The sequence below is a fragment of the Elephas maximus genome, chromosome 26 (assembly GCF_024166365.1).
Source record: "Elephas maximus indicus isolate mEleMax1 chromosome 26, mEleMax1 primary haplotype, whole genome shotgun sequence".
Lineage (NCBI taxonomy): Eukaryota > Metazoa > Chordata > Mammalia > Proboscidea > Elephantidae > Elephas > Elephas maximus.
Window position 1 is genome coordinate 18,875,143 of NC_064844.1, and position 24,627 is coordinate 18,899,769.

At 39.9% G+C, this 24,627-nt stretch overlaps 2 protein-coding genes across 7 annotated transcripts in view; both read right to left on the reverse strand.

Annotated features, from left to right (window-relative positions):
• DYNC2LI1 (dynein cytoplasmic 2 light intermediate chain 1) overlaps window positions 1–11,096 on the reverse strand; it is a 47,141-nt gene extending 36,045 nt beyond the window's left edge. For all 4 annotated transcript variants that reach the window (XM_049870625.1, XM_049870624.1, XM_049870623.1 and 1 more), the window contains exons 1-3: window positions 10,959–11,096; window positions 8,509–8,626; window positions 451–485 (exon numbers count right to left, since the gene is read on the reverse strand). In XM_049870625.1, the coding sequence (XP_049726582.1) occupies window positions 451–485; window positions 8,509–8,626; window positions 10,959–10,966 (161 nt within the window). In that variant the 5' untranslated portion in view covers window positions 10,967–11,096. The remainder of the gene's footprint in view (window positions 1–450; window positions 486–8,508; window positions 8,627–10,958) is intronic.
• PLEKHH2 (pleckstrin homology, MyTH4 and FERM domain containing H2) overlaps window positions 8,544–24,627 on the reverse strand; it is a 157,593-nt gene continuing 141,509 nt past the window's right edge. The window contains exons 29-31 of one of the 3 annotated variants that reach the window (XM_049870622.1): window positions 21,173–21,310; window positions 19,671–19,901; window positions 8,544–8,626 (exon numbers count right to left, since the gene is read on the reverse strand). In XM_049870622.1, the coding sequence (XP_049726579.1) occupies window positions 19,716–19,901; window positions 21,173–21,310 (324 nt within the window). In that variant the 3' untranslated portion in view covers window positions 8,544–8,626; window positions 19,671–19,715. Of the gene's footprint in view, window positions 8,627–17,261; window positions 19,902–21,172; window positions 21,311–24,627 lie in introns of those variants that run through there. The other 2 variants (XM_049870621.1, XM_049870620.1) reach the window with 2 other exon arrangements.

Here is a 24,627-nt window from a genome sequence, read left to right on the forward strand (position 1 = left end):
AAGATGATAATGTTCAATTAATCGGAGTATTTAGAAAAAAATAGTTTAAATAGTAGAGTGGCATAGTCAAAAAGAAGGAAAAAGTACTACTGTAGGTTGGGTAGTCATGGTAACATTTCTCCCCCAAATAGGGAACCAAAACCAAACCAAACCCGTTGCCATTGAGTCCATTCCGACTCACAGTGGCCCTATAGGACAGAGTAGAACTGCCCCGTAGGGTTTCCAAGGAGTAGCTGGTGGATTCAAACTGCTGGCCTTTCAGTTAGCAGCCGAGCTCATTTTTTAGGCTTGTTGTTGGCTGATCTTTAAAGGAGCTTTTCAGGCTACACCAAGGATTCATTAAGAATTAAATATTTTGCTTGAGTCTCCTTCCATGTCTTTTAGAATCAAACTTGCCCTATATAACTAGAATAAGCAAGAATGTAGTCTAAAAGTTAATATAACACTTACCTGTCAAGACACCGTAGAATAATAGTAGTCTTTCCCTAGAAATTCAAAAAGAAAGAATATTGTGTTAATGTCACCCATACGTAAAATTTTATTATTGTTCATAAGTGGGGCCCCAAATCGTTTTTTAATCACTTGAATGATAAATTACCTGGAAACGAGAAGCAAGAACTTTCAAAACTGTCTGATAAGTGGAAAAAGTTAACTGTCAACTTTCCATCATGGTGTAGCTACACTGCTATTATTATAATTACAAAGTCCCACAGATGACAAATACTAGCAAATCGTACCTCACTTTAGTGGTCAACTTGGCAGCTGTCTGAAATTTTCTCTCTACTTATCAATGCTAATTACTGGTTAGGCTCATGATTAGTGTCTTCTAAAATGTTTTCATTCCAATTGTTGAAGTGGAAATAAAGAAAAAAAATAACATACAAATAAAGGACAAGTTGTAAATATGTTCAGAGTAAGCCATTCAGACACTTTTTCTTTGTTTCAAATCTATAGGATGTACTTATTCCAAGTTTTTTTTTTTTTTTGAAGTCAAGAAATAAAGGTTCAGGCCCCATCTCTGCCACTAACCAGAAACTTAAATATCATAGGCAAGGGACTGGTTCAGTGGTTTGAATCTCTCTCTCTCTCTCTTTTATAGTAAAACTCTATTTTTTAAAATGAATGAACTTATAAGAAAACAGAAAAAAGAGGAGCAGCTGGGAAAGCTATAGGAGAAAGCCTTTGGGCTCCAAGGAAAACAGCTGGGAAAGATGGATCATTTTACTATAGCCATAATCCGCCCCGCCCCAAAAAAGAGAGCGTGCTTGAAAGAAATGATAACAAACAAACTACTCCAGATTATTTGGAATATGGTCAAATAGCATGACTATTTTGTAATGAGAAATATAAAGACATAATTGGAACAGTAGCAAAAATGTGCACCGAAGGATGTTTACTGGTATTACATAAGAGTGAAAAACTGGAAATAAACTAAATATCCAAACAGGGGATTGACTAAATTAATTATGTTAATCCATGTAGTATATGGGACAAGGTATGTTACAAAATATATATAGGGAGTCCCTAGGTGGAAACCCCAGTGGTGTAGTGGTTAAGAGCTGTAGCTGCTTACCAAAAGGTCAGCAGTTCGAATCCACCAGGCGCTCCTTGGAAACCCCATGGGGCAGTTCTATTCTGTCCCACAGGGTTGCTATGAGTTGCAATCGACTTGACGGCAACGGGTTTGGTTGTGGTTTTTCTAGGTGGTGTGAATGATTAACACACTCTGCGGCTGACTGAAAGGTTGGTGGTTCAAGTCCACTCAGAAGTGCCTCAAAAGATAGGCCTGGAGATCTAGTTCTGAAACACCAAACACTGAAAACCCTATGGAGCAGTTTTACTCGGACTGAAGTGGGGCCACCATGAGACAGAATCACCATGATGGCAAGTGGTTTATACATATAATGATGAACTTGCTTTAACTTAAAAATAGTGTCTCCAATCATTTCTTTAGGAATTCCCACAGCAATAACTCTTTGGCCTTAATGAGAGGCTTCAAAAGTCTACTGACCCCCAAAACTTTCTCCTTCTCAGTGAGCCCCTCCTATCTTCACTTCTCATCTTTTCCCTCTTAGAGTCCATGGTTTATCACTATAATCATCTCTTGCAACTATCTACTCCCTAGGCTTTCTCTCTTTGCATCACACCAGCCTAGCAAAACCCCATCCTAGACAAACTCACCTTTCTCCTCCATGCCTGCACCCATGCAAGTGAGTGCTGGTGGAGAAAAATCACGCAAGCTGAGCAGATTGGTGTCACCTAACTTCTAAATCCCCGTCATCAAAACAGCTGTTAACACTGCCTGGCAATTCTATTGTATTTGTCTAGTTGTCTAGTTATAGTAATTGCTTATACTTTATGATGTATATTCATAAACCAGGACTGGATATTTACTCATTCATTTAAATTTATGTGTCTACATGGCAGGAAGATAAAATGGAGGGAGTGGTTAAAGTACTGTTTCATACACTTTCTTGATTATCTCCTTAGACTACTGACTAGACCTCTTCACCGGAGTTACTCCCCTTGGCTTACTTCTGGCTCTTCAAACTTTAGGCATCGCTCTTTTTTTTTTTTTAATTTTTATTGTGCTTTAAGTGAAAGTTTACAAATCAAGTCAGTCTCTCATACAAAACCTTATATACCCCTTGCTATATACTTAGTTGCTCTCCCCCTAATGAGACAGCACATTCCTTCTCTCCACCCTGTGTTTCCATGTCCATTCAGCCAGCTTCTGTCCCCCTCTGCCTTCTCATTTCCCCTCCAGACAGGAGCTGTCCAAATAGTCTCATGTGTCTACTTGATCCAAGAAGCCCGCTCCTCACCACCATTACATCCTGTCTTGTAGCCCAGTCCAATCCCTGTCTGAAGAGTTGGTCTTGAGAATGGTTCCTGTCTTGGGCTAACAGAAGGTCTGGGGACCATGACCTCTAAGGTCCCTCTGGTCTCAGACAGACCATTAAGTCTTGTCTTTTTACAAGAATTTGGGTTTTTTTTTTTATCCCACTACTCTCCTGCTCCTTCAGGGCTTCTCTGTTGTGCTCCCTGTCATGGCAGTCATCGGTTGTAGCTGGGCATCATCTAGTTCTTCTGGTCTCAGGCTGATGTAGTCTTTGATTTATGTGGCCCATTCTGACTCTTGGGCTCATACTTACCTGTGCCTTTGGAGTTCTTCATTCTTCTTTGCTCCAGGTGGGTTGAGACCAATTGTTGCATCTTAGATGGCTGCTTTCTAGCATTTAAGACCCCAGACGCCACTTTCCAAAATGTGATGCAGGATGTTTTCTTAATAGTTTTTATTATGCCAGTTGACCTAGGTGTCCCCTGAAACCATGGTCCCCAAACACCCCGCCTCTGCTACTCTGGCCTTCGAAGCATTCGGTTTATTCAGGGAACTTCTTTGCTTTTGGTATAGTCCAGTTGTGCATCACTCTCTCTTACCTGCCAGTCTCCCAATCTCCTGGGCTGAGTTAGGTGTCCTTCCTGTTTTCCATCACTGCATTTGTCTCATGGATTTGCTATTGCCAGCACACAAGTACTAGCACCTAAGTTCTTTTACAATAGAGAATGTGTCTTTAACCACTGTTTCCCCAGTGTCTAGTAGGACGCCTGCCACATAAGAGATATTCAATAAATGTTTACGGCATAGAGGGATAGAAGATTGGGAAGGAGAAAGAGAAGGTAGGAAGATAGTTGGTTTATTTGGAGAAAGGTGGTCACTGTTTGAAGCATTAATTGCTCAATTCTCTTGTTCTTTCACGATAAATTAAAAAACTAACATTCTCCATAAAGCTCAGAATTTTTTAAAGGATAATACCCTCAAAAGTTCTAGATATCTCAAGGGAGATCCCACGTCCTGAAAAACAAAATTAGTTTTAATTTACATTAATGAAAATAAACAAAAAATACCTTGTATATACCATATACCCATCAAGAAAAAGGATGGTCTTGGTCTTTTAAGAACAAATACTAAGCAAAATAACAGGCTGTCACAACTACAAAAAAGTCAAGAACAACAATGTTACAGACAGTGATAAGTAGAGAATGCTAGTTGGAGCATTCTGTGTATGAGAGTCTATACGCCTAATTCAGTAATTAGATCAGAACAGTACTATTATCATAAGCCGTCTTCAAGAAAGTGGAAGTAGCTTCTTAATACAGGATATTTTTTGTAATAGGAATTTAATTGTACCATAAGGCTAGTACTGGATATTTACTCATTCAGTTAAATTCATGGGCCTAAACTCACGGCAGTAAAATAAAATATAGGAAGTTGTTAAAAGCACTATAATTGTCGAGTCTATTCTGACTCATAGCGACCCTACAGGACAGAGGAGAACTGCTCCATAGGGTTTCCAAGGATGTAATCTTTACGGAAGCAGACTGCCACATCTTTCTCACGCAGCATGGCAGCTGGGTTCCAACTGCCGACCTTTCAGTTAGCAGGCAAACGCTTAACCACTGTGCCACCGGGGCTCCTTTAAAGAGCTATACTCAATGCAAAATCACTCTCCTCACAATAGTACACCCATGAAACAAAATGTTTATTTACTGCAGATGGGTTAAAATATCCTATGACAATTTCATTTTATAAAACTAAATTCAGATTAAAAGTGGGCCAATATGAAAAATTTGGAAAATGAAAACCAAAATAACAGCACATAGTGATGAAATTTTTAGTACGCATATTTCCTTTTAGTTTTTGTGTTTGCATTTTTACATTGTTGAGACCACATTGTATATAAAATCGATGGCCTGCTTTTTTCAATAAACATTATATAACAACAACAACAACAAAAATCAAATCTATTGCAACTCATAGTGACCCTGTAGGTCAGAGAAGAACTGCCCCATAAGGTTTCCAAGGAGCAGCTGGTAGATTCAAACTGCCGACCTTTTGGCTGGCAGCTAAGCTGTTAATCACTACACCTCCATCCTCTGGATCTGGCAAGCCTTGACCTTTCTATAGACAGTGTCGCCAGCAGTTCTGCCTCCCTGGTAGGAGCTTTGTGGGCCAAGAAAAGCTGCACGAAGATATGACGCATCTGTTCCACTCTGTGTGGCCATTTCCAAAACACCTGTGTCCTTGGCTAAATAAATTTACAGTGGGGGACGAAGGGGCTCTCATACTACCAGTGGTCAGTGGCCCAATGGAAACGCTGCCATTTTTTCCCCACATCTTCCACAATCAATAACCTTTTGATAGACACCCTTGGCACACAACTATTCCTTAGATGAGACTGCTAAAAGTGAAGTAAATGAATCCAAAATATGAATATTGTTAATATATTGACTTATTAGATTTTTAAATGGATCCTGGCTTTTATAATCAATTAAGGCAGAAGATCTGAATATTTTCAAATTATAAACCAAAGTTGAAGTATTTTTAAAAATTTTATTTACTGTCATAATTTTTTCTAGATCAATAATTATCTTCTAACTTTTTTTTTTTTTTTTAACTAACGCTGTTTTCACAGTTTCTGTACTACCTCCCAGCTCGGTGAGTAGCCCCTGGGGTTTTAAAAGCTTGCGAAGTGGCCATTCGGGATAAAACAATTGGTCTCTATTCACCTGGAGCAGCAGGGGCAAATGGAGATCCAGGAGGTGGAGAAGGAACTGGACTGCAGGTCTAGCTGCCTCCATGAACTACCGCCTCCTTTGCTATCTGACCAGAAGAACAGAACATTTTGATCAAGGACTCAATAGATGAATCCTGATCACAAGAGGGAAAATGTAGATCAGAACTTCAAATTTCTTGTAGAACCCAGATTTACTGGACCCATTGAGGCCCATATCTGCTGCCCTGAGAAAATTTTTGAACTTTGCATTGAAACTTTTCCCTGAAGTCATCTTCAAACTAAACAACCGTTTAGCTGAATTAGTAAAGAAGGTTCGCCTAGAGCACTGCATTCTTTTAAAGAATTATCTGTATGAGATCAAATTGACAACAGTAACTCTAAAACATAGACAAGTAGTTTATGGAGCAGTGAGTCTGTCAATGTTGGTGAAATAACATGGGGGAGATAGTGGGAACGGTGATATAGGTGAAGAATGTAACTTATATCATTGAACTGCACACGTAGATAGAAATTGCTGAATGGATATATGATCTGTTGTGTATATTTCCACCAAAAAAACAAAAACTTAGCAATAAGAGAACAAACAACCCAATTACAAAATGGGCAAAAAATCTCAGCAGAGACTTCACCAAAGAAGATATATAGATGGCAAATAAGCACATGAAAAGAAGCTCAACGCCCTATGTTACTGCCTTTGTTAGTTTCCATCAAGTGAATTACAACTCATAGCAATTCCATGTGTTCCAAGTAGAACTGTTGCATGGGATTTTTAGGCTGTGCCCTTTTAGAAGCAGATTGCCAGGCCTGTCTCCTGAGGCACTCTAGGTGAGTTTCAACCACCAACCTTTCAGTTAGCAGTTGACTGCTTAACGATTTGTGCCACGCAGGGACTTCTAAGTGACTGTTGTTGTTCTTGTATACCATCGAGTTGATTCCAACTCCTAATGACTTCATATGACAGAGTAGAGAGTAGAACTGCCCTAAAGGGTTTACTAGGCTATAATATTTATGGGGGTAGACTGCCAGGTCTTCTCTCACACAGAACAGCTGGTGAGTTTGAACTGCCAACCTTTTGGTTAGCATTTGAGCACTTAACCATCACACCACCAGGTCTCCTTCACGTATCATTAATCAAAAATCAAAACCCATTGGCACTGAGTCAATTCTGACTCATAACGGCCCTATAGGACAGAGTAGAACTGCCCCATAGAGTTTCCAAGGAGCGGCTGGTGGATTCAAACTGCCGACCTTTTGGTCAGCAGTCAAGCTCTTAACCACTAGGGCTCCTCATATGTCATTAGGGAAACGCAAATGAAAACAATAATGAGATGCTAGTACACACCTATTAGAATGCCTAAATTAAATCCTGACAATATTGATTATTGGTGAGGACGGGGAGCAACTGCAACTCTCATGCATTGCTGATGGGAAGAAAGAAATGGTACAGCCACTTTGAAGGACCGTCTGACAGTTTCTCACAAAGCTAAACATAGGCTTATCATAGGATCTAGCAATCCTGCTCTTAGTTACTTACCCAGCTGATCTAAAAACGCATGTCCGCACAAAAGTCTACACGCAAATATTTATTGCAGCTTTATTCATAATCACCCAAAACTGGAAGCAACCAAGATATCCTTCAACAGATAATGGATAAGTCAATTGTGGTACATCCATACAATGGAATTTTATTCAGCGATAAAACAGAAATAAGTAAAAAAAAGGGAGCCACAAAAAGCCATGGATGAATCTTAAACGCATATTGCTACGTGAAAGAAGCCGGTCTGAAAAGGCTACATACTGTATGATTCCAACTATAGGACATTCTGGAAACCGCAAAACTAGAGAGAAAGTGAAAAGATCAGTGGTTGAGGAGAGGAGGGACGGTAGCTGAATAGTTGAAGCACAAGGGTGGTAAAACTATCCTGTGTAACATTGTAATGTTGGATTCATGACACTAGGCATTTGTCAAGACCCATAGAACTTTACAGTGCAAAGACTGAACCTTAATGTGTGTAAATTAAAAAAAAAAAAAAAATCTAGGTCAGGACACCCCAGGAGGGAATGCAGAATATGACAAAACACTGTCAGATGGTAAAAGCCCAGAATGGACTATGGCTTGAAAAAAATTGCTAAGAGCAACACAGAGGTTTTTAAAACCATGTTTGGTTCTGTTGTTTATGGCAGACTGAGGTTTTCTAGTAACTATGAATTAACAAAAACTGAAACAGACTGTCTTGTGGAAGAGAACTCTCCCAGTACTGGAGATATTTAAACCTGACTATACCATCACTGTTTGGAAGTATTGTGAAGCAGTGGTTCTTAGCCTTCTGGGAGGTGTTGGAACCCTGTGAGAATCTAATTTTCCATAAAAAAGGCCCCCATGCACAAACACACACAATTCTGCATACATCTCTAAGGAGTTCACTGACCCCAGGAAGTGTCTCCACAGACCTCAGGCTAAGAATCCCTGTTGTAGAAAACTACAGTCCTCAATGTTTCTTTAGTTTCCGTGGCTCTAGTTAAGATAAATGTATCATATCCTATATGTTTCATGTTTTTATTATATGTGTACCTTTTTTTTTTTGGTTGTACAAGTGACCTGTAAATATGACCATCAGATTAGGTGCCTTTATGCAAATTGGGAAAAGGTGACTCCGCTGGGCAGTCACTAGAAAGAAGTGCCCCTTCCTCCAGGCTGCTGTGGTCCATGTCAGAGTGGCGCTTGGCCAGAAGAACTCAGGCTGAATGTCAGCCCCCACTCACCCCTTCCACAGGGCACCCTCAGACAGGCCACGGCCAGCTCCTGCACTGGCAGGCCAGAGATTGGTCATCTGGGTAAGAGCTGAAGTACCCAAATTTTTTTTAAAAGTATTAAAATAAGCATTACCACAATACTCAGAAAAAAAAAAAGTAGGAAAAAAGACATTACCCCGTTTTTACTGCCAATGAAGAAAACAGATTTTTCTCCAATTTCAACTCCATCACCTTCTTTGCCATTACTTCCTTTTTTTTCCACTTCAGCTTTTGCAATTTCCCAGAGTGTGTCACTATATGAGAGGCAGAAAACCAAAATTCAGAGAAAGAAAAAGCATCCTTTCAAATATTTATTTTATGCTCAAAGAAATTTTATTTCATACAAATTTATGAGACAAATCAACATTATTCTTCTGGGGGCCAATAGCTTGCTATAGCATCTGACGGTTAGCCATCTTGCCATGTTTTGCTTTGTACCGGGTCGTCAAAGAATGCTGAGAATGATAAGCAGAGCTTTTATCAGCAGGATTTAAGGTTATCTTATTTTGTGGTTTATAGGTTGACAGCTATGTGACAGCACCTCAGATATATTTGAAGTTACAATGACTTTTGGAAATATACACCTTGAAAACCACCAACACCTAAATCATCTAGGAAAATGAGGAATGTGTAAAACCCACATACCAAATAAGATTGCTCCTTGAAACATTTTGTTGTTGTTGTTGCTGTTATTTACTCAATTATATTTTGGGCTCATGGGTCTCCCTTTTTTTCATAAAAGTATAAAGAAGGGGGAAAAAAACACCAAAAATCTCAAATATTTTGGAAAAAAAAACCAAACCCAGCGCTGTTAAGTCGATTCCGACTCATAGCGACCCTATAGGACAGAGTTGAACTGCCCCACAGAGTTTCCCAGGAGTGCCTGGCAGATTCAAACTCGACCCTTTGGTTAGCAGCCGTGGCACTTAACCACTATGCCACCAGGGTTTCCAAATATTTTGAAGATTCCTTTTTTTACACACATACATAATTTTACACAAAGGATATCATTTTTTTTTTTAATTAAATTCTAAGTGAAAAACGGAGTATTGAACTCAAAACAAAACATGAGAGGCCTGACTGAGTCTAGTTTGAATCTACCATTTAGGTATGTGAACTTGGGGGCAAATTACCTAAACTCCCTGGATCCTTCGTTCCTTTATTAATTCAACAAATATTCATTCATTGAGCAGTTTATATATGAAAGCCTTTGTGCTAATCCCCAGGCTCTCCTCTGTTTCCTCAGCTCTAAAATGCTGACAAAAAAGAACACCAACCTTATGGAGTTGTCATGATTGTTAAAATATGATAATCCATTTAGTTGAAGCCTGGTGGATAAAATCACCTAAAACTTATTGGCTGCTTATTATTATTCAAGAACCAAGAATGAAGAAAGTGGCTAAAAGGCTAAAATCAGTGTCTGGCTTTCCTGCAGGAGACGTGGGTCTATCGGTGGCCAATGCATGTCATGTGCGGCCACCAACTATCTGTCAGTGGAGGCTGTGTGTTGCTGTGATAATGAACCGGTTTCAGGGGAGCTTCTAGTCTAACACAGACTAGGAATTAAGGCCTGGTGATCTACTTCCAAAAATCAGCCAATGAAAACTCCATGGATCACAATGGTTCAGTCCCCGCGGCCACACCAGGAGTTGAGGGCCGATTCCATGGCAGCTAACAACAAATGTATGCACTAAAATCATACATTTATTTCTAAAGTGAGCCCCCAGGCCCTTAGTGGGAGCCTGTCTGCTCTTCACTTACACATCTTAAAAAAAAAAATCTGTCTTCTAAGTACTCAGCAGAGAGGAGGTGCTGTCATCAGGCATGCCACCTGTGGACATTTATAACTCAACCATACCTTCTACCTGGAAGCAATTACACTGCAACGGGCGGCTGATGATTTTTCACTCACCGCTGATCATAAAGTGAGAAAAACAGCTTTATTTTGCTTTGTGATGGACTTCCTGACCCCTCGCCCTAACGTCCTTCAATATTATCGTCGGAAGATTGAGAGATTATCTTGAGAACAGATAATGAAGTTGACATCAGAGAACTGAAGAGCTAAAATGTATTTTAACCACAAAAACCAAACCAAACCCGTTAAAGTCATCACTCCCCGCCCCCCTTTTCTTTCTTTTTTTTTTTTCCTTTTTGAACGTGACCTTATACTTTCCACAGTGCTTTCGCGGTTTCCCCGGCACCAAGGAGGGGAGGCCCCTGGGGACATGCCTGGTGCCGGGTTCACCACGGCATCCCCTGCTCCTAACGGCGTCCCTTGTCCGCAAGAAACTTCCCTTAAATGAGTGAATAGATGAACTTGATCTTTCAAAGGCCCGTACTTTTCTACTTGGGGAACAGTCAGTTGTTTGCTCCAGGGCAGTTCTCACGGACCTGGGAGCATCCTGCCTGGGCTGCAGGCGGGACAGGCTCAGGTCTCCCACCCTCTGCAGGTCCCGCCAGGGCTACTGCTCCCCCAAATACCCGCAGCGGCTCTTCCCTCCCTGTCTCTTGCAGGCTGGGTGGGAAACAGGGAAGGCTCTCGGGAGGAGAGTGATGCGGAGGCCGTAGGGCTGGAATAGGGGATACCTGGGCATCGTGATCCGGCGCCCTAAGCCGTGGGCTCGGCGCGGGGCCCAGCCTAGAACGCTGCAGGCGGCGACCCCAGAGGTGGGCCCAGGAGCGCGGGCCGCCGGGTTTCCATGGGAGCGACGTCGCGTCCTTGGTTGCGCGCGGAAGAGGGGCCTCATGGGAAGTGTAGTTCTCAGCGTTCCTTTTCAAGCCTCTCAGTGAGAAGCCGGGGTGACCAGTGGTTACAAACCTGGGACCTGAGCAATTGTTTCTATACTAGGAATATTCTTTTGTTCAAGAAATATTTTACGGGGTGGCAGAGGTCTCTGCTCTCTCTCTAGTTACTTTTCTCTCACCATAACAGTGATTTGGGAATAGAGAGTGAAACAACCTTCTGAGCTGTTTTCTAGTAATTTACTGGAGGCAAAGAATATTCACATCTTAAAACTGACAATAAGACATGTGTAGTCGCTGCAGGTTTTTTTTTAGTCGGTGCAGGTTTTAAGTGATCGCACATCCTTTATTACTATGCTAATAAAGGAAGAGCATTTCCTACATACCTGATTTACTTTATGAAGGTGATTCTTTTTGTTCAAACTTTATGATCTCTTCATAAGTCTCCAGAAATCTCCAAATCAATAAACAAACTGTGAGTTACTACTATACACAATGTCCTGTGCTACACAGAATAAGGAAGAAGATCAGATCTCTGCCCTCAAGAAAGACATACACATCTAATTTTTATGGAAGTACATAATAAAAGCTAATGCAGAAAGGCACAAAAGTTACATGAGAACACGTGACGGATTATGTCCGAAAGGTTGTTGAAATATTTATGACAGTGATACTGTCTGATCTGTCTTGAATGCTGAGTAGAGAGCAGACTTTCTAGCCTGAAGGCGCCCTGAATATTTGAAGGACAGCTTCTTCCTGCCATTTGACTTGGGTTTACGGTGTAACATTCCAGAACATGGGCTTGAGAGTGAGATGGACCTAGATTTCACATTCCAGCTCAGCCACACGGTGTAAATTGCAGCATTGCCATATCATATAAACTACTCAAGTTCTCTGAGCCTTAGTTTCCGATCCTGTAAAGTGGAGGAAAATCGTGAGTTTTAAATGAGATAAAATATAAGTAAAAAGTAAGTTATGTGTGTACCTGACACATTATAAGGGCTCAATGCTTGTTATTATTATGTGGTAAACTGCTGATCATCACCTTTAAACAAAGAAGCACAAAGATCATATTCCCAGGAATGAGGCAGATGGTTGGTAAAGAGAAGAGGCATTCAGCTCAGATAAAACCTTTGGGAATAAAATCCTCCCAACACGTACGGTGCATTTTTGAGACAGACAAAGAGAAGACCACAGCTGCATATGGGAAGAGCTGTAATGGGAGTGGAAGGTCCCTGTCCAATGAAGAAAGGATTGCCAGGGAGGTCGATGCATCTACCACTGAGTCAGCATCTATACTTGGGGCTAGCCAGCCTATAGGCTCACGCTGATGGACAGATTGTAATGAATCATAACAATTTTAGTTGTGAAACTTTAGAAACCTTTTGCATGTTAGGAAGGCCTGTTGGTATTGGTAACAATCATGATAGCCAAGATTTTTTTCTGAGTGCTTGCTATATACTAGGTTCAGTACTAGCTCTTTAAAAGTCCAATAGTTTAGACAACTGGGATAGGTAGTTTAAAGAGGAAGTCTGGTAACAAGGAAGATGAAGGTCATCTGGCTGGGCCCTGATCACTACACTAGTGTTAATTCAGTTGATTTGATTGAGCAGGTGAATTCCCTTTTTATTCCTCCCAAGGCTTCATACTTGGACAAGAAAAGTGACCTTCCTGGGTAGATGAAATCTGTCTTCAAGGCAAGAGTATACAAAGATTTGAGCTCTCCTTTTTTTATTGGGTCACCCCAAGAAGACCCAAGGATTTCAGGAGTGGTGATGGAGGAGTAATATTTATGCTGCTTGCTAGATGGGATGAGCAACAGTGGAGAAGGGTAAGGGTGTGTGGGGCGTGTACTTGGGGAACTGTGAATAATTTGGGGTGGGGCATCTCAGATGCCTGGTGGGGCTAAGATGGGAGAACAAACTGGGTAGGTAGATTGGGCTACTACAGAGGACCTTGAAGTCTGGCTTTTACTCTGATTATTATGAGAAACAAAGATGATTTTTAAACGGGTGTGCCATGACTAGACCTGAGTTCCAGTGAGCTAATTTTTTACAGCTGTGTGAGGATGTTTTGAAGCCTGGAAGACCATATGGAGGCTATTAACAATAGCCTAGGAAGTGACAAGAGTTTTTACATTTTTCCCCTTGTTTTCAAAGTTATATAAGCTTATAAAAAGTGGTATGAAGAAAAAATGAAGGGTGTAAAATAAGCACACCCAGAAGTAGTAACTATTATTTTGGTATATTTCATTCTAATTTTTTTCTTACAGAGTTGTGATGATACTGTAAAATTACTTTCATACCCTGATGTTATTATTTCTTCCATTAAACTAATCATAAACATAACTTTGATGGCTGCATAATAAATATTCCATTGTATAGATTTTTCATAATTTATATAAGTAGTATCCTAAAGTTGAGTGAGGTAGTTCAGAGTAACTAACATAAAATGGATTAATCGGGGTTCTTTTGGGATTTTTCAAACTAGAATTGGGAAAAGCAAGTCACATCCTCTATTAATTTTTCAGGGCTGCCACCACAAATTATCATGAACTGGGTATATTAAAACAAAACAAATTTATTCTCTCACAGTTCTGGAGGCTAGAAGTTTGAAATCAAGGTGTTGGCAGGGCTATGCTCCCTCTGAAGGCTCTAGGGAAGAATCTTCTCTTGCCTTTTCCAGCTACTGATGATTGCTGGCAATCCTTGGCGTTCCTTGCCGTGTGGTAGCATAATTCCAATCTATGGCCCCATTTTAACTTAATTATATCTGGAAAGATCCTATTTCCAAAGAAAGTCACATTCACGGGTTCTGGATGGACATGAATTTGGGGGGACACTCTTCAACCCAGTCTACTTCCCCTCTGGAGGAAATTAGCATATGTTTTGCTAGATGAAAACCTATTTTGTAGTAAGAGAATATGATGCTGACAAACAGCGATATAAAGAGAAAGTCCTGGCACATGTGTCATGGTTCCTGTTATCCCTGAGGCTTGGTTGTGTTCCCCATGTTCTTATGGCTTGATTGTTCAACTCTCCCTTTGATTATGAGACACCCTACTATTCCTGCAGTAACTGTTCTTCTTTTTGTCTAAGTTAGTTTAAACTGAATTTTGGAATTTACAACAAAAGAGTCCTCTCTAATATGGTAGAAAGAGGGGGCTTGTGTAAAGGAAAAAAAGTCAAGCCTTCTCTCTTGGGTGACTGATGAGTTGGTGATCCTATTAGCCAATTGTTGAGTGCACAGAGGAGAGCTAGGTTTAGAGGAAAACAAAACAAATTGTTTTGGACGTCTAGTACACAGCTGGACCATTTAAGATCTATTGATTACAGGCAGTTAGGAAGTCAATGGTAGCCTTTTGTAAAGTTTCAATAAAACAATGGGAACGTGACACCAATGTTGCTGGTACTCACTACATCCCTGGGGGAAAAAAATCTTATCTGTTCACAATTCAAAAACTAGTGGGAATTCATCTCAAACTTTTCTAAGTTACTCCTTTCCTGTAAACTTTTCTCTCATAAAAGGCAAGTCCAACAGGAGTTTTATAGGCCTACAGTATTTTCCAGAAATTCAAGAAGTCAATAACTTCTCAGCTATCTCTGGTGCTACTCAACATTCATTCTTAGGGGCTGTCTTAGTTATCTAGTGCTGCTATAACAGAAATACAAGTGGATGGTTTCGCAGGACAGCCCCAGCAAGGAAAGACCCTCACTGTGCTCCTGGCAGAAAATCCGAAGAACTGACACACAGCCCTTTCCAGATTCATGCATTTATTCAGGGAAACTTACTGACACGGGCAAGCAGCTGCTTTCTCCAGTGGTGGCTGGCTGGAGTATTTTCCACAACCACCTAGCAAGGGATCCAAGCTTATATACCATTCCAGCTGGGACCAAAGCTCATCGTTTTCTCCCACGTCCTTGGGTAGTCAGTGTTCCCAGGGACTTCATGTCCAGGCCCAGATGTTTTCTTTCTTGTTGCTAAGGCATTCTTTGGCCTTGGCCACTGGTCCAGTCATGCCACTCGGCCTTGTACCTTAGCCCAAGTCCATCCCGAATTCATGCCCAGCATGCTTCAGGGAAAAGCAAAGCTGATTCCATTAGGGAGGGGATGCATATAGTTGAATAGCATTACCCTACAGGTGGCTTTAACAAACAGAAGTTTATTCTCTCACAGTCTAGGAGGCTAGAAGTCCAAAGTCAGGGTGCCAGCTCCAGGGGAAGGGTTCTCTCTCTGTTGGCTCTGGAGGAAGGTCCTTGTCATCAACCATCCCCTGATCTAGAAGCTTCTCCGTGCAGCAACCCCAGGTCCAAAGGACCTGCTTTACTCCAGGTGCTCCTTTCTTGGGGTATGAGGTCCCCAAGTCTCTCTGCTCACTTCTCTCTTTTATATTTCAAAAGAGACTGTTTTAAGACAAAACCTAATTTTGTAGATTGAGTCCTACCTCATTAACATAACTGCCGATAACCCACCTTATTAACATCATACCCAGTAACCCAGTGCCATCGAGTTGATTCCCAGAGAGGAGGATTTATAACACACAGGAAAATCACATCAGATGACAAAATGGTGGACAATCACACAATACTGGGAATCATGGAACTAGACAAGTTGAACACATTTTTTGGGGTAGACACAATTCAACCCATAACAGGGACTCTGCCCAGGGATTCATCAGAGCCACACAGACAGAAAATTATACTTTTCTAGCCACTGTTACTGCTAAAAAAGAGTCACCTGATTTCAATAAAGCTACCAAAATAGCCTAGCAACACCTTCAGAAAGGCATAATATCCGCCCCCCACCCCACCCTATTTATTAGAAGATTATGTTAGCAAAGTGCTGGAACATACTCTGTATTCAAGTGCTCTAGTGAACATTTGGAGCCGTGGTGGAGCAACAGTTAAGCACTCAGCTGCTAACTGAAAGGTCGCCGGTTCAAACCCACCAGCAGCTCCATGGACGAAGGACCTAGCAATCTGCTCCTGTAAAGATTACTGCCTAGGAAACTCCATGGGGACAGTTCTACTCTGTCCTATAGGGTTGTTGTGTCTGGGGACCAACTCAGATGGCACACAACAATAACAGTGAACATATGTGTCTTGTTTTGGAGTTATTTGCTGATAGATGTTTTCCTACTGAAAGGTTTTGTCCCTTGCCTATTGCTGGGCTCCAAAATAATGGTGTTACAAACCATGTTATGAGGATTTTTGGATTGATGTTGATTATAGATATGTCTCCAGAATCCTTTTGACTATGTTCATTTTAGGGAAAATTTAATTTCAACAAACAAAATCACAGAATAGAGCAAGTGCATTTCAACTCACCCAGCCTCCTCCCCAGGTCCACCCAAGACTTCAGGACAATCCTCCCACATAAATGGCCAGGAAAATCCTGAGCCTAGCTCTCTCTGAAATCTTATTTTACTCTAATATCTATGTGTTAACTTTGCCTTAATTTGACATTTAAAGAAAAGGAGAAAGAGAAAAAAAAAAGTCGTTCTAGTATCAATTAAAGCCTTTTTTTTTTCTTCTAGGGCAAGAATAATAGGGGCAAAATGTGACAGGAGATTAGACTTCTGCAAGAGACAGAAATCCTCAGTCCCCACTATACTGGAGCTTCTGCTTCACAGGAATCATCTCACAGCTCAGCCTTGAGGGAACCCAGTCCCATGGCACTGGGGATGGGGGATGGGGGAAAAGTGTTCTTGGCATCCCAGGAACACTAAAGTGTTTTTCTAGAGAACTATGGTTACCCATGGCGGCTAGCGCTTCAGGATTATACTTTAGTACAATTATGGGTTAAATGTATTGTCCTAGGAACCTGACCACCATGTATTTTTTTCCATAGAAACATTTTTCAAGCAACCACCTAATAAACACATTTTTGGAGCAGAGATCCTTTATAAGTTGTGACTAAGTTCTCTTGGAAATGCAGAGTTAAATTCAGTTGCAAGCTATGGCAGCAGTAGTTAACTTTAAGGACCTCCTCACCACCTCCTCCCCCTCCAAATCCAAAATATTTAAAATAAAATTTTTAAACACTATCCATTCAATCCACCTCATGACATAAGCTCCCTTAAGGAGCTTATTAACAAAATCACTGGCAAACCAAAATTTGCATCTATTAATGTATCTATTCACGTATTATATATGTACTTGGGTGTATACACAGGTACTAAAATTACAATTTGCCAAAACAGCTTTCTTTCCTATGGATAAAACAAAGCAACCCTGAAGACAAGGCATGAATGCAAGAGGAGGAGCTACTAACTACCATTTTTCACTAGTAGTACACCTCAGCTTTGACAATGAAAACACCGGATACTTCTGGAAGATTATTTAAAAGATAATGTTCAAAATGGTTTTTGTAAATCATTTATTATGATTGAAAGGGAAGAAAATGATAGGAGACAAATATTACAATTAAACATGTAACATTACTCTCTTGTAACCAATCATAATAACATACTTTGAATTTTTTAAATGGCTATATAAGTACTCTGCCAGAAGATAACATTTTCACATCATCAGTTACAGAAAATTGATTTCTTTCTATCAAAATATTTTCTCTCTGCTCTATCAAAAAGAAATGCGAAGTTTAAGGTACTACAGTTTAAGCTAAGCTTCACTACTTGCTTGAATTAGAAGTTTCTGGAGGTCTTAATAGAGAGTGAACTACTGCCTGAGAATAAAGTGCTCAAACATATGTAAGTGCTCTGCCAAGCTTCCGGCTCACCAACTAATGATTATTAAATGGTTTTTCTGGGAACTTGGAAACTATTTTATCCCAGCCAGAAGGCTCCTGAGAGTCATCCCAAACTGGCAACCAGTTTATACTTGAAGACTAATTTGTTTACTCAGTGAATGGCTGCAGCTCAAAAAACTTAGGGGAAACAGTCAACAGAAATCTGTTTCTGTGAGGTTTTTTGACCTTCTTTTTGTCATTTCCAATAAATGAAGTATTACCACAGCAATGTATTCTTGCCTCTGACCTTTATAAGGATGCTAATATGGAATGGGGCATTTTAAAGGACATTTTTAAAAGGCTTAGCGTGAGAACAGCGCATTGCCATGTGGGGAAAGCAGCAAAGAAGAAAATATGAAGGCTCTGCCAACAAATTAATTCAACAGTTAATATGTTTACAAATCGGTTAAAAAAATACCACAAAGTGATAAATATATGTCCAAAAAATAAATACAAATATTCTACACATAAATAAAATTAAGTATACTCGTGATTACTATCACAATTAAACATTTAAAAAATATAATTCTCATATCACAGTTTCATTTTTATTATGAATTAATACTAATTATTTTGACATGTACCGAAATGTCTTAACCAATTACATAACCTAGAAATTATGGTGTTGGTGAAGAATACTGAATATACCACGGACCGCCAGAAGAACAAACAAATCTGTCTTGGAAGTACAGTCAGAATGCTCCTCAGAAGTGAAGATGGCGAGACTCTGTCTCATGTACTTTGGACATGTTATCAGGAGGGACCATTCCCTGGAGAAGGACATCATGCTTGATAAAGTACAGAGTCAGTGAAAGAGAGGAATGAACAACGAGATGGAATGAACAGCGGCTGCAACAATGGGTTCAGACAGCAACGACGGTGAGGATGGCACAGGAGTGGGCAGCATTTCCTTCTGTTACACATAGGGTCGCTAAGAGTCAGAACCAACTCGCTGGCACCTAACAACAACAGCAACGAGTATTGTAGTGCATTTCCAAACTCAACTAAAATTTTTCCTCCTTTGACAGAAAAATTTTCTTCTCTTTTAAAAATAGTTTTGGTCATATGTTTTCAAACACTAATTAGAAAGGACTGTGTGTGAGGGAAACGCTTTAAGAATTCTTTGTTCTCCAAGATAATATTACTTAACAAAGCAAGGTCAAAATGACCCAGTACCAAACGCAATAAAATGTGGGCAATTTTCCAGTGACCTCTGACTATGTTGATGATTTAAGAATGTCAGGAGTCACTTTCTCGTTTTAAATTTCACACTCCCCGGATCTGAAAATGTGACAAGGTATACTTTCTAACACCACTCAGGAGGGTCTAGTTACCTAAGTCCTGTTTTCTCAAGTAATGATTCACAGAGTCAGAAGGTTAACTGCACTCACTCTACAGACTTACCCCTTCAACAGCACCCTGCAGCTGTGTTTACACTGTGTATGCCACTCTTTTCCAAATACCCGATCATTAGCTACAGGCACATTGAATTTTAGTTCTTAATTTTTTGGCAGGAGACATTTCCAAATGATCAACTGGTTTACCAAATGAGAGTTTTGGAATCTCCCTTTGTAAAGATTGCCAGATATTGCACAACGTGAGAAACAGACAGACAAAATGACAATTTCTTACCCATTTACGCAATCAGTGTGTTGGCAAATTTTGTGGTTTTGTTTTACTAGCAGTACTCATTGGGATATTTCAGAATAAATAAGAGAGAGTAACCTGCATTATTTTTCAAGTTTGGAAGACTGTGGTGTGGGTACCAAGCTGCCAGAATGCACCTGACCTTGTCTGGAGCTGACATACCCACTGCACAGAGGACAGGAAGTGACTGTTCAGGCTCTCGTGATTTCAGAGTAAGGTGGGGCCTTTGGTCGGTCTGCTGCTTGATAGAAGGGGCTGGCTTCCCATCGCCTTGGCTTGGGGTCCCCGGGTCCGGGCTGAGAGCGAGGCTGGAGCAGAGAGGTGGTGAAAAGCTGCCTTTTGCTGATGGAAGTTGTTTATGTAACTGGCGATCAAAAGAGTGATTTCAAGAATCTAAAACAAGAAAAACAGGTTTGTTATGCTCCTGAGAAGTTCTCATCACTTCCAAAAGAGAGAGAAGGTTGGCCAAGGTGGTCTCCATTTGCAAGAGCCCAGGACACCAGAACTCTCTTCTCTTCAGATCAAACACTAAAGCAGTCACCTGCCCAGCACCACTGAGGCACTGACACAATTTTCTGTTACTTAAACCAGCAGAAAGAATGAATCTCAAAAATAACTAAATTTGGTGCAATATCAGAAAATATGATAGTAGTATAACTATCAATTATCTTAAAATTTGTGAATACATGAACTAAGAAATTCAGTGTGTCATATCAACTATTTAAATAAAGTGCTGAGTGTGGCACCATCTTCTAGATTTAATGGCTGATCGTGCAGTGATTAAGCGCTCGGCTGCTAATCGAAAGGTCAGTGGTTCAAACCCACCAGTTGCTCTGTGGGAGAAAGATATGGCAGTCTGCTTCCGTAAAGATTTACAGCCTTGGAAACCCTATGGGGCAGTTCTACCCTACCCTATACAGTCACTATCAGTCCAAATCCACCCGCTCGCAGTGATCTTTTGGTTTTTTGCCCTTGCTTAAGAATTTTTTTTTTTTTTTAAGAATAGATTTCTTGGTGGCATGGTAGTTAACAGTTCGGCAATTTTTTTTTTTTTTTTAAAGTATAGATTTAATTAGAAAAGATATCTGCCATTAGAAAAAAAAAAGCTTCAGATTCTAAAGCAGTAGTTTCTTTTTGCTGACAATGATAAAACAGTTAAAGTTTTTAGGAAAATCAATTTCTCATTCTTTTTACTAAAATTGGAATTACTTAGAATGTAGCCGTTTTATTTATTGCTTTTACTTAGAGTCATTAAAACTAGGCAGTTCATAAAAATAGTAAAGGAACAAATGCTTTAATGATAAAACCTTGTTCTTTCCTCTAACAAGTCCATAAAGTTAATAACCCTAACAAAATAAGATAATGTGTATAAAGTACCTGAAAACAACACCATGACCATCTATTTACTTAACTTCTGTATACTGGGTAAAGTACTATACAAACTTCCTTCATGTAATCCTGAAGCCATAAGTAGTAGGTAGTATCATACCATTTTTTAGATCAGGAAAGAAGGTTTAGGAATATGAGGTAAGACAAAATTTGAATCTAGGACTGCCTGATTCTAAGTCAAGTCTGTTTCCCCACCTAAAGCATAGCCTTTACTCAATAAATGTTTAAGTATAAAAAATATATGGAACAAAGTTGATAGAAATGTTTCCACTCACCTTGGGCTTTGCCATGGCAAAAAGTAATTTCTCTGTTGGTTTGTCCTTCGAATGCATATTGTTAATGACTACCATAAAATCATCTTGATAACCTCCAAAGGTCATTAGACTCTTGTACACATAGCTGACTATTAGCCTCTTAAAAAAGAAAAACTAAATATAAGTTCTTTACTTTCAAAGAAAGATGAGAAAAGATTAATAACATATATCTCCATTAAAATATCAATAATAATTAGTTACGGTAACAATATAGAAAATTATTTTCTAAAATCAGATCTATTATGATCCAAAATAGAGCAGTGGTACTAATTTTATTTAGGGTTCATCTGCCTGTATAATTAACATGCATTTTGATCCTGAAACAACTGACTCACTGCAGAAAAATTTAAAAATATAGGAAGAAGATAAAAGCACCTATATTCCAGTGTCCAGGGATAAAAACACTGTTAATATTTTTGTATATGTCCTTTAAGATATGTATATATATTTGGTTGACCCATGTGAAACTGACATTTTTTAAGGAAAAAATGGTCAAATATTTGCAATCCATATGGTTCAACCTGATAGATTTTGGTATGTCAACAGACAACAGATACTGTGTCCCTCATACTATCTAGCATGTTGCTTTTTTTTTTAAACTTAATAACATATATGAACATCTTTCCACAACAATAGATGTACTTGTGTAACATCATTTTACCGATTTGACAGGTAATCCTCTATTTAACTATTCTCCTGTTGTGGAATATTTAAACCATTTTTTATTTGTTACTATCTTAAGCATTGTGCCAATGAGTATTTTTGGATATAGTGCACACATCTAATTATTTCTTTGGTAATAAGTCCCAAAAAGTAAGAACAATTTTTGAGAATTCTTCCAAACTCTCTTCCAGAAAGATTATACCCATTTATTTATACTCCTAGCACTGCTGTCTTGCTAACACTGGATATTATCATTCTTTTAAATCTTTGCTACCCTGATTGGTGAAAAGTAGAATCTCACTGTTTTAAATTGCATGTATTTAATTACTAGTGAGATTAATACTTTGCTTATTGTGGGGAAAATATACAACAAAACATAGAGTAATTCAATAATTTCTACATGTATAACTCAGTGACACTGATTACATTCTTCAAGCTGTGTCACCATTCTCACTATTCTTTTCACTACTCAATGCACCCCAAGAAAACTCCCCTCTTTCCCTCTCCTTCTCACCTCTGGTAACCACTAATAATTTTTGCTTATTTCAATAAGTGAGATCATACAGTACCTGTCCTTTCATGACTGACTTATTTTGCTCAGCACAATGTTTTTCTAGGCTCATTCATGCTGTGGCATGCATTGGGACTTCACTCCTCTCTGTGGTTCAACGGAGTAATATTCCATTGTATGTATATACATTTTGTTTATCCATTCATCAGCTGATGGACAATTCAGTTGTTTTCACCTTTTTGCAATTGTGAATAGTGCTGCAGTGAACATTGGTATACATATTTCTGTTTACATCACTGCTTTCAGGTCTTTTGGGCATATACCTCAGAGTGGAATTGTTGGGTCTTTTTTATGGTAGTTCTAAGGAGCCCTAGCGGCACAGCGGTTAAGTGCTCTGCTGCAGAATTGAACGGTTTGTGGTTTGACCCCACCAGCTACTCCACAGGAGAAAGATGTGGCAGTCTACATCCATCAAGGTTCCAACCTTTGAAACCCTATGGGGCAGTTCTACTCTGTCCTATAGGGTCACTAGGAGTCAGAATAGACTCAATGGCAACAGGGTTATGGTAGTTCTATGTTCAGCTTTTTGAAGAACTGCCAAACAGTTTTCCACAGTGGCTGTACCATTTCACATTCCCACCACAAAGGATGAGGGTTCCTGTCTGTCCACAACCTCACCAACACCTATTGTTTTCCTTTTTTTTGATCACTGCCATTCTGTGGTGTAATGGACTGCTTCTGTGTGGCCTTTCTCACCATGGTCTTATAACTCCCAACCAGGTGACTGGGCAGGACTGTGTAGATAGGGTAATTGTAGCCCACCAAAGGAATCGGTCAGTTTTGCCATCCCGATGGGCGTGAAATGAGCCACCCCAGAGGCGGGAAGGAGAGAGAATCCCACCACCACCAGGGAAGAAGAGCCAGGAGCTGGCATGCCCTTTGGACCCAGGATTCCTGTGCTGAGAAGCTCCTGGAACCAGGAGACAGAGAGAGAGAGATGTAACACCAAAGGCAGTGAGGCCTGGCAGCAGAGACCAGGCAGTAGAAGATGGCCTGGTGGGCCTCCTGGCCCACAGAGAGAGAAAGCTGAGTGCCTTTGGGTAGAGAGGCTAGGGCCAGGGAGAGGTATGCCTGTGAGCACGGCTGGGAAGAGGCTGTCCTGATGGAAAAACTGCATTTTGAGTGTTCCTGAGCCTGAATTGTAACCTGTTACTTCCCTAAAAATCCCATAATCATGAGTATGGTTTGTGAGTTCTGTGTGGCCACTGTAATGAATTATCGAACCCAGCAGTGTAAGAGTGTGTTGTGGGAGAGACAGTTGGTGTCAAGGCTGGTAAAGATGGTAGAGAGAAGTGGCATGTCTGACCTCCACCTCATGGGAATCAGCCTTGGGCTGTTGATCTTGATTCTCCTTCCCCCATGTAAAGCTAGAGGAGGTCAGACACTGCGCCCATGCCATTTTGATACATTCTAACAGGGGCGAGTTGTATCTCAGTGTAGTTTTGATTTGCATCTCCCTAATGGCATCTTTAGGATTGCTATGTTAGTCTTTTTATTGCTCTAGAAGTATTTTATACATTTTGGATATTAGATCCTTATCAGATATATGGTTCTCCAAATTTTTCTCCCAATCTGTAGATTGTCTTTTCACTATTTTCATAAAGTCCTTTGATGAACTAAAGTATTTAACTTTTATGAGGTCTTATTTATCTATTTTGTCTTTTGCCGCTTGTGCTTTCATTGACATATCTGACAGCCCATCACTAAAAACTAGCTTCACCCTTACATTTTCTTCTAAGAATTTTATGGTTTTCGTTTTCACAATTAGGTTCTTGACTCATTTTGAATTGATTTTTGTGCATGGCACACATGAGGGTTTGATCCTGACTCACTTTTCTGCATGTGGAAATCCAATTTTCCCAGCACCATTTACTGAAGAGACTCTTCTGACCCCAGTGGATAGACCTGGCATCACTGTCGAAAATCAGCTGACTATAGATGTATAGATTTATTTCTGGACTCCCAATTATATTTCATTGGTCTATATGTCTATTACATATATATACATTTTTTATATGTCTATTATCATACCAGTACCAGAATGTTTTAATTACTTTGGCTTTACAGTATGTTTTGAAATCAGGAAGTGTGAGTCCTCCTACTTTATTCTTCTTCTTCAAGATTGCTTTAGCTATTTAGGGTCCCTTGACTTTCCATATAACTTTGAGGATTAGCTTTTCCA